This window comes from Pteropus alecto, unplaced genomic scaffold (genome assembly GCF_000325575.1).
Source record: "Pteropus alecto unplaced genomic scaffold, ASM32557v1 scaffold131, whole genome shotgun sequence".
NCBI classification, from domain to species: Eukaryota; Metazoa; Chordata; class Mammalia; order Chiroptera; family Pteropodidae; genus Pteropus; species Pteropus alecto.
Window position 1 is genome coordinate 21,327,255 of NW_006434709.1, and position 10,541 is coordinate 21,337,795.

Consider the following 10,541-nt stretch of genomic DNA (forward strand, 5'->3'; position numbering starts at 1 on the left):
CATGGTGGATCAATCTGACTGTTCTCAACTTGGTCATTGTGAAAAAAGGGGAGAAAGATATTCCCGATCTCACCGATACTACTGTGTCTCGTCGCCTAGGGCCCAAAAGAGCTAGCAGAATCCGCAAACTTTTCAATCTCTCTAAAGAAGATGATGTCTGCCAATATGTTGTGAGAAAGCCCCTAAACAAAGAAGGTAAGAAACCTAGGACCAAAGCACCCACGATTCAGCATCTTGTTACTTGACGTGTCCTGCAACATAAACGTTGGTGTATTGCTCTGAAAAAACAGCATACTAAGAAAAATAAGGAAGAGGCTGCAGAATATGCTAAACTTTTGGCCAAGAGAATGAAGGAGGCCAAAGAGAAATGCCAGGAACAGATTGCTAAGAGACTTAGACTTTCCTTCTGAGAGCTTCTACCTCTAAGTCTGAGTCCAGTCAAAAATGATATTTTGTAAGAGTAACAAATAAATAAAATCAGACATAAAAAAAAAAAGAAAGAAAGAAAAGAAAAAAAGGTTTTAAAGAAATTTAGTTCCACTCCCTCATTTACAAATGAGAAAACTGAGGTCCAACAAGATTGCTCATGATCATACAAATAGTTAAGGGCAGATCTGGGCCTAAAATCAAGCTGCATTAAATTCTATTGCAGAAATCATGTTGTTTCTTTCAGCACTGATAGTCTCAAACATATAGTATCCTGCTTTAATTTAAATTGTATTGTGAAATGTTCCATTAATCAGATTCTTCTGCCAAATATTCACATTTCTAGTCAAGATTATTCCTTTTGTAGGTGTTTGTAAGCATGTAATGGTCATTGCTACTTTTTCATCTGCTCTATATCCCTTCCTCTTGGGAACGGCTCCTCCCTTCACTCTATATGATAATGGTGGGGTTATTATCTTCCCTGATACATGTGGGCTGATGAGCCAGCTTAGCCAAAGTGCTCCATTCTCCTGGGCACAACAATTGGTCCAACCTTGGTCTATTAGAGGAAATGATTTGGGTGTTGGGGAATAGGGTCACTTCTCTGGGTCACTAGCTAGGTGAGTGATGAAAGCCTGTAGTTGCCAAGTTTGGCCAACAGGACATTAGCAGAGGCTTAAAATGTGTTTCAGTGGTCAGGTCTGCTCTCATAACTCTATCAACGCCATGAGAACAAATAAGCCAAGTGGACCAAGGATTAGAATCATGTGGTCCAAGAATGCAGCATAATCATTCAGCTGCTTGTAGCCTATGTCAATTAACTCCCAGATTGACCACAGATGCACAAACAGAATAAGTGCTCACTGTTGTATGCTACATATGTTGTAGTTGATTGTTACTCAGCAATAGCTAGCTGATACAATACACTGAGGAACAGGTGCTATGGGCCACTTAAAGATTGTCCTTACGCTCAGGCTTTCCACAACTTAACAATATCTACTAAAAACCAACTAGCCCAGGCCTTGTACTAGGTGTAGAAGATGGAGATACATAAAATATCTTTTCCCAGGGAAAACTCCCATTCTAGTGAGAAAGGTGAACTTTGATCAAATGATCATAAAATAATGTGACATGGTTCACTAAAAGAGTGAGCTGAGGGTCTAACTCAGCCCAGAGGAGCTAGGAGATGCTCCACAAAAGAGGAGGTTGAAATAAAAATCTGAAAGATAGTCATTCATCAAGTAGAGAAGAAGATAAAAAGACTCTAAGCAGTGGGCACGAGTGTACCCAAACATTAAATGTCAAAACATGTGAGGATAAGTGTTGGTCAGTCAGATTTTTTACTATACTAAGAATCACTGGAGTCATCACAATAAGATTTGATTAATTTAAGGGCCTAATTTACTACTTTGATAATTCGACTTTAACTGTTTATTTCACTATAGAAAGTTCCTATGACAATGATCTATGAAAACACTCAGTTTATTATCCTATAGTACCATCTGTAACATTAATAGCAAAACCAGATCATGAATGCTCTGTAAAGACTTTAAATGCATCAGCAAAGAAGTGATCTTGGAGTTATGTCATGACAGCACTGGAAGGCCACCAAATAAAAAGATGACTCGAAATAACTGCAAAGTAACCTCCCAAATACTAAACGCACAATCTCAAAGTGCAATAGCTGGGAAACTCTTCCCGAAATACAACAGTCAAAAATGGAAAGTGTTCTCTCGAGTAAAGTTTTCAACAGGAAGCCTCAGGCAGAGTCATGACACTGGTGTGTAGAACAATAAACAGATTTCACTTTAAGCAGTTTGCAAAGGTCAGTGATGTCAAATCAGAAATCTGTCAAACCTGCACATGACTGAAGTTATCAGCCAACAGCATCAACTTTGAAGTACGGGAATATACCGCCATCAAACAAGCTAGTCCACCTCGGACAGCGAGAATCTCGCTGACCATTTCAAACTACAAGATAAGCATGTAACTTTCACATCTCAGTGAAAGGAAGGGAGCTCTTGCTACTCCCTTCACTCCGCCCAGTACGGAAGAAACTAGGCAACGCGTGCAACGTCACAGTCCCAACACAGTCAACCACGCTGATCTCCAAAAGAGGGGCCAGACTTAGGGCCGGAATCAGGGTAGGGGTTAAGAAGCTAGAAGAAACCTGGGAAAGGAAAACAGAAGCAGGAAAGAAGAGCAGTATGGGGTAGACAGCGGCGGTCCCACATATTCGATTGGGGAGAGCAAGGAGGAAAGTCCCCCAGATGCAGACAAATGTCTAGAAAGGAATTTTCTACTTCGATCTGAGTTTCCCAGGAACTCCGCATTGGCTGCCCCTTCCCCGCCCAATCCCATCTGATTTCTCCCCTTTGGTGGGACGCTTAGGCGAAGTAAGGGGGCGCTTCTCAGGTAGCACATGGCAAAACTGCCCAGGGTAGAGTAGCTGCCGGGTCGCACGCCCGGCACAGGCGAGGGGAGTGGTCAGAGGCAGAGGTGAGATGAGTAAACTCTCCCTTACCTGCCGCAGGAGTTTCCACCTGGCGGCTCCTAAGGGTGCCGATACTGCGGGCCCCAGAACCGCGCCCCCGCTTCCCGGGCCCTCGCCGGAGGCGCGCTCAGCCTTGCTGGACCCGGCCTCGGTGACTCGAGACTCCATCCCACTGGAGCCGCCTACATACGAGACGAGCTGCCGCCACCACAGCTCTTCCCTTCCAGGACCTGCACTTCTTTCTTCCCTGTCAGGACCTGAGACGCCGGGCCTCCCTCCCACTGCCTTAGCCCACCCCCGAATCCGCATTTCCGGTTTTCGCGTCTCCTTGGCAACCAGGCCAGCGCTGCTGGCGTCATTGCACCATTTTGCCGGTGGCCACCTTGAGTGAGGGCGGACCAGGGGGAGAGGAAGCTGTGGCAGAACTAGTGGGACGCTGCTTCTTTTTGTTTTCTTCCCTCCTGCCTCATCTCAAGCTCGGAATACTAGCAAAGAATCAAAAGACGTATTTTTGCGAGTTAACCCAGGAGGAGAAAAAAATATATATCTATTCTTGACCACAATAAAGATGGCGAAATTTGCTTAGTGCTCGTGCTGCATTGGGGTTACGCAGACCGGCGTGCTGCAAACCAGCTCGGGCAGCTCTAGGTAGGTTGTGGTTCTGCGAGCTGTAGAACGCAGACTTCGGCTGGGCGCTACTGAGGTTTTACCTTCGCTCCGCAAGAGCTTCGGGTTCTTCGGCCTGCCTTCATTCGTTTTGGTGTCCAGAACCAGACTGACTGTCTTGCAGTTTGCGTACGTATGGGTGGCGTATGCTGGGGTTCTCTTCCCTTCTCTCCTTACCCATCCAGCCACCCCTTAGTCCCTTGGTCCTTGCTTTTTGACCAACGTCCCTTCATTGCGTGGCACATGGTAAACCATTGCCCTCTCGCATTCAAATGGCCTCATCAGTGGGATGGAGAGCTGCACCGGAGAAACAGATAGCTTCTCCCAGGAACACCTGTTCGTCGACCCACCCATCCCTAGCTGTACATACTGTCTTCTCACTGCGGCTGAGATAGATGGATTGAGGCCGCCCGCATGTATATAGTGATTTAGGATATTTATTTATTTTGCTGGTGTCAGCTGCTGATCCCCTATCCCTACCCTCCCGTTATTTTACTGCGACATAGAGATAAAGGGGGGCGGGGGCGGGGGCGTGATAGCGGATCAGAGTCATAGTAAATCTGACGCGGTATTGTACCTGTGATACCGAGGGGCATTTTGTGGAATACTTCCATGATGACATTCAACACTGTGCAACATACCTAGATCTTTCCTATCCTTATAATAGTAGCCACCATTTATTGAGTGGTTACTACGTGCTAGATATTGCGTTATGATCTTAATATAAACTCATTTTGTTCTTATAACAACTCCATAAGGTAAGTTTTGCAGATGAAGAAACTGAGGCACAGGTAGTAAGTGCAGGAGTGAAGAAGACCTGAATCCAGGTCTCTCTGGCTCTTAACTACTTACTAGCTTTAGTTACTTTAATAGGTTAATTAGAACCAGCATCCCAGAGATGGTCTCACATTTTATTTATGCATCCTGAAGTGTTTTGTTTTGTTTTGTTTGGGGGGGAGGAGTTAGCTAAATAGTTAAATATCTTTTTAATGTTAAAGTCCAGTTTGGAGTTTGGGACTTTTTCCTCTACTAGTTACTATCCAGGTGACTTGGGGCAGTTGCTTAAACTTCCCAGAGCCACAGTTTGCTCATCTGTACAATGAACATCATTAATAGCTACTCTGTCAGGTACTTATGGAGTTTAAATTAAACAAAGTATGTAAAAGTGTCTGGCACATAGCAAACACTCACCACATAGTAACCCCCACACACACACCTTTATTAAGTAATTAGGCTTTTCCAGCTTATCCTCCTTATACATATCAAATATATGTTCTTGATTGTTTAAGATCAAAGCCATTTTACCTTTAAAGCCTCCAGAGTTCCTGAGATGCCCCCATTAAGTCTATGTATATTTGCAAATTTTTATTTTGTTTTTTTGATTTGTTCTCTGTTTTGTTTTGTTTTGTTTTGTTTTAGTTTGCCCCCATGTGTACCAGAATCAGTGCTGCATAGTTTGAACCTGATAGGATTGACTTTACAATGAGACATTTAAGTCACATCTGCCAAGAAGTATGATTTGAATGAAATTTTAACTTATACAAGTTTTCAGATATTTTTAATCTGAGTTCTCAGCTGTCTGCATTTATTCATTACCTGAGGGGTACATGGCCCTGAAGGGGAGGGATAAGAACTGCAGATCTTAGATGTTGTGAGAACCCACTACTGTATAATTATACCTATGAAATCATTCATGTGCTGCCAGCCCCAAAGGGACCATAAACCAGGGACTTTGATATCATGCAGCAGAAGAGCAAATTATTTCTCCAAGCTTTGAAGTATAGCATTCCTCACCTTGGGAAATGCATACAGAAACAGCATTTGAATCACTGTAACTTCGCTGATCATTATTACAGTAGAATAAAATTGAAAATATATCAACAAACCAAGTGTCTGCAGAATAAACCCAAGATATCAGAGTTAGCAAGAAACATCCCAAGTCGGAGCTTCTCATGTAAGGTATGGACTGTTTAAGTTAATCTATTTGTAGGTCATTAAGATTAATTGTAGTTTAAAAATAATTCTAGTTTGATTTATTAAATGTTCAAGTTCAATTGTCTGTACTCAAATATAAGTATAAAAGAATATATATATTTATAGAGCTCTAATATAATATATAAAAATACAGTTTTATGAAAATGATTCACCTTAGAAATTCCTCAGTGTGCCTACTAGTGCAATTTAAAGTATAATTCAGTTTTTTTAAATTCCTAGACTATCATAATGACACAATAAATTCTAGTAATATGCTCATTTTTTTATGAATACCAAATTAGTAAACTTCAGTAAAGGCTATGTGCTTGTGTATAACTTCTTTGTAAAAAATAAATAAATAAAATTTAAAAAGGACTTGCATCTTTGACCACTTGGGTCCTTTAGGAAGATGCTTTCAGACTTGTACTTTAGGCAGACCCCAAGCTGCGGGAGTGACCTCAGCCTTGAGAACCTTATCCTTATATGTAGAATGACCACACATCCCAGTTTGCCTGGGACAGTCCTGGTCTACACCTGCTGTCCCTGTGTAATTATTCATAGTGTCCCCTTTCCTCTCAAAAGTGTCCCGGTTAGGATGGTAAATTATATGCTTATCCTGCTTGTTTGAGATCAAGCTGTTTGAGATCAAGCTATTTGTGCTGCTGCCTCTTCGTATAAGTACTGCGCGCTAACTTGCACCACTGCTGCGTCTTTGACTGCCTGCCCTACCCTATACTTGTTATGGTCCTTCGATTCCTTCAATTACATTTCGGAGTGATACTCTTGCAATACTTAACATATTTTATTATTTCAGTTTCTGGTTTTGATTGGTTTGTTGCATAAAGATTTTTCTTACTCTGTTTTGACTTCCTCGTTTTTTATTGTGATAAAATATGTGTAGTATAAAATTCGTGAAATGTATAATTCACCGGCGCTAATTACATTCACAGTGTTATACAGCCATCACCACTATCTATTTCCAAAACTCTGTCATCATGCAAAAAAACACACTCATTAAGTAATATCCTCCTACCTTTCCTGAGGCCCTAGTAACCTTTTATCTATCTACTTTGTCTTTATGAATTTGTCTAGTCTAGATAATTCATATAAGTGGAATCATAATATCTACTCTTTTGTGTTTGCCTTATTTCACTTAGAATGATGTTTTCAAGGTTCATCCATGTTATAGCATATATCTGAATTTCATTTTTTATAGTTGAATAATATTCCATTATATGTATATACCACATTTTGTGAATCCATCTCTTGATAGACACTTGAGCGGCTTCTATTTTTAAAAATGATTTCTTAATCCTGTTTTATTCATTTTGTCATTTTGGGGGTTTTTTTATTTGATTTTGGCCCTTGGCTTATACTTATTTGTGGTGAGTTTTCTGTGTGTGTGGTGTTTGTTTTTGTTTATTTGTTTTTACTTTTTATCTATTAGTTCCCAGACTTTTACTCCTTACATTTTAGTCTTTCAAATTATTTTTCTTTTTATAGCATCTTAGTTTAGCACTTTGATTCTTTCTTAACTCATTCAGAAATTCTTTATGCCTTCCTTTTATTTCATTTTTACCTTTTGTGTGTGCGCACACACGTGCAACTTTATCCTACTTTAGAAAGATAAACTTTTAAATTTTACTCATTGGACACATTTTAGACCTTTAGATGATTTTATTTTGCCTGTGTTTAGACCATTTTGTCATCTTGTGCTTTTATCTGAAGTCTTTGTTTATAAATACTAGGCAAGAATTACCGTCAGTGTGACAGCTGTGAAATTAGCTCACATCCTATGCACAGGGTTTACTTTTTTTTGCTCCATCTATTCCTGAAGCAACTTTTTAATTCTCTTTCAAAGATACTTATCACTTAGAAATTTTGTGTTGACTTGGTGACTCCAAGAAAAGGGACTCTTGGTTATTCTTTTACCTGACAAAGTGGTCCTCCTTTCACATGTCATATGTCGACCATTCCTTTCTACGAGAAATGATATCATCTAAAAGCTGTGGTGTCTGTCCTTTATGGTCAATGGGACGTGGGGAAGCTGTGAAGAGACCTGTAGACAAGCATGCGCATTTCCTTTCGGCAAGTATCCACTCATTTCCAACTGTGTCCACTCTTATGGTTACAGTAACGTAGAAAAAGTACTTAGTGCCTGTAGACAAATTAAAACATAGCTGCTTAAAGTACAGACTTATATAAGTTGACTAAAGAACAAGAGAGGACAGCGTATATGATAGAAATCCAAAAGACATTTCTAGTGTGCCTAGGAACTAGTAGGGACTCTAATCTTCCTGAGTGGGAAAAAAAGGGAGGTTCAAATGGGTGTTCTTGAAAAGTCCTCAAAGTACCTTAGCTTTCCATTTTACATTAGGCAGATGGCAAAATAAACTTCATTACAGTCATGCACCAGCTAGTAATATTCAAAGACTAGTATCAAACCAGATATATTTATCTTCCATATCACTCCGCTCTGCTCTGTCTACAAAAGTAATTTCTAAAATCTTTGATCAGGATAATTTGAAAGATACAAAAACGAAAAGACAAAGGAATGATAAAGGACTAAATACTTTGGTTAAACATTCGTCCGTTGCCAATTTCTAGGATATAGGTCAGCAATTCCAGGTTTCTTGCTTGCCCTCTTCCCTTTCTACCCATTTTCCATACAATTGGAAGAATGCTCTTAAAATTTAAATTACATCATGTCAATCTCTAGCTTAAATCTCTTTCAGAACTTCTTAATATATAAACATAAAATCTAGTTTCTTAATCATGTCCCCAAAGACCCTGCGAGATCGATCCCCTATCTCCTTTTAGCCACTTGGCCACCCCCATTCACTTTGACCAAGCAACAGTAGTCATCTCCCACAGTGAAAGAACGTAACTATTTTCCATCCATTTTAGGGCTTTTACATTACTATTTCCTAATCCATTCACCACTACATGTCTAGTTCCTTTTATTTTAGGTATTGATTAAATGTTACCTCCTGAGAAAGGCCATTTCTGACCATAGTAACTGAAGTAACTGTTACTCACTTTATGTTTAAAATTAGCCTTGTGTTCTTTATGCCACTTTACTACAACTGTTTATTTCATTCGTCAGTTACTTTTTCTTTTTTTCTGTCTTCCCAACTGGAATGTAAACTTTGTAAAGGAAGGGTCCGTGTCTGTATTGTTAAGCATTCCTTCCCTGTTGTCTGAGACAGTGCATGACATAGTAAAAAATATTGTCAGATGAATGACTGTCCCCATAAGTAGGGGCCTACATCTATTTTATAGAATGCTATTCTGTGGATTAAAATATAATTCTTGAACCTAAGTCCCAACATAAAGGGTTGAGCTAGACAAAAAAGAAAGGACTCAGAGTGTAGTTAAGGTAATGCCAGGCAGAGGGAGCAACATGTGTAAAAGCTCTAAGTCAAGGAATTACAGCCAAAATTGCCAAAGATGAACCAAAAGAAGTAAGCAGGAGCCAGATGATGTATAAGCAGTTTTGTAAATCTTGTGAGAAGTCTGAACTGCATCTGAAAAGGAATAGAAAGCCATTGAAAAATGTAGGTGCAATCAGATTTGCATTTTAGAAGAATCACTCTGATTTGTAAAAAATAGATTGGAAGTAGAGAGCCTTGTCAGTAACTGAATGAATGAAGATGAGAGCCTAAACTAAGGTCAGATCCTTAGAATGAAGTAAAGTATAAGATTTGAAGGAACATTAAACAGAGAAAATCAGTGAAACTTTGTCATTACAGAGTAGTAATATTTGAAAGATCTTAGTAAAAGAATAGAGTATATAGAGTGGTAATCTTTTATCTTTGGATTCTAAACTCCAAAAGCCTCAAAAATTTTTTTACTACTACTAATTATTACTATTATGATTAGCCAAACCTGACCTACACTGACACAAAGCTATTATGATCTTTATTTATCCCACTTAGTAGATGTTTTGCTCCAAATTCTTAACTATTTGATTACAGGGCGGTGCCCCCCTCACTAAGATAGGCACCATGTTAACTTTCCAAAATCACAAAATTCCAAAACACATCTGGGTCATCTTTATGTATCAGAATAGACTTATTTCACTCAAATATACAGCCTTACTGTTACTCTGATGTTAAGGGTAAAGGAAGGAGATGGAATAGATATAACTCACTATTAAGGTAGAGATTTTTATAGACAGTCGGATATAAGAGTCTGGAATTTGGGAAGAGTTGTATATATATAGGTACTAGTTGAAGCCATAAGAACCATAACACTATATTTACCTCTGTTATTAATTATTACGTCATTTTAAACTTTTTTTCTCTCCCTGTTAGATTGGAAGTCCTTGAAGACAAGAATTTTATAATGTACATCTTTATATGCCCAACACATAGCATAATGGCTACCATATAGTAAAAAAGCAATAAATGTTTGTGGAATGAATTAATAATTAAATGAATGAGGTTTTTTCCTTTTGATGTAACCATAAATTTTATTGCTGGAAGAAAAACCCCAGAAACCATCCGGTCTGAGCTTGCTCTTTAGGTCCTTGATCTATCTTGAATTCAATTTTTATTTATGGTGTAAGGAGTCGATGTTCAACTTTATTCTTTTGCTTGCGGATAGCCAGCTATCACAGCACCATTTGTTGGAAAGACTTTTCTTTTCTCATTTAATTGTCTAAGCACCCTTTTTGGAAATCTTTAACCGTAAATGTAAGAGTTTATTTGTGGACTCTCATTCCTATCCTATTGGTCTGTATGTTTGTCCGTAGGCCAGTATCACACTCTCTTGATTACTATAGCTTTGTAATGAGTTTAGAAATCAGGAAGTATGGGAGCTCTCTCTTTACAAATGAAAAACTAAAGCCAGACCCCAAGATTAAGTAAAAAATAATAATAATAGAAATAAAATAAAACAGAATGCCCTGCCACATGCCTCTTATATTCTAGTAGAAAAAGATAAATGATTTGCAAAGTAAATAAGTTTTACATATAAG

The 10,541-nt window shown here is 39.0% G+C and overlaps 2 protein-coding genes and 1 pseudogene across 9 annotated transcripts in view; 2 read left to right on the plus strand and 1 right to left on the minus strand.

The window, feature by feature from the left end:
* Positions 1-448, plus strand: part of LOC112477891 — a 726-nt pseudogene extending 278 nt beyond the window's left edge.
* CAMKMT (calmodulin-lysine N-methyltransferase) overlaps positions 1-3,248 on the minus strand; it is a 329,988-nt gene extending 326,740 nt beyond the window's left edge. For all 3 annotated transcript variants that reach the window (XM_015587587.2, XM_015587585.2, XM_025045088.1), the window contains exon 1: positions 2,951-3,248. In XM_015587587.2, coding sequence (XP_015443073.2) covers positions 2,951-3,229 — 279 coding nt within the window. In that variant the 5' untranslated portion in view covers positions 3,230-3,248. The remainder of the gene's footprint in view (positions 1-2,950) is intronic.
* A 56-nt stretch (positions 3,249-3,304) lies between these two features.
* The window catches only part of PREPL (prolyl endopeptidase like), a 38,201-nt gene continuing 30,964 nt past the window's right edge, over positions 3,305-10,541 (plus strand). For 2 of the 6 annotated variants that reach the window (XM_006909630.3, XM_025045084.1), the window contains exons 1-2: positions 3,417-3,715; positions 5,006-5,545. In XM_006909630.3, the coding sequence (XP_006909692.1) occupies positions 5,327-5,545 (219 nt within the window). In that variant the 5' untranslated portion in view covers positions 3,417-3,715; positions 5,006-5,326. Of the gene's footprint in view, positions 3,716-5,005; positions 5,546-10,541 lie in introns of all 6 variants that reach the window. The other 4 variants (XM_015587584.2, XM_025045085.1, XM_006909631.3 and 1 more) reach the window with 4 other exon arrangements.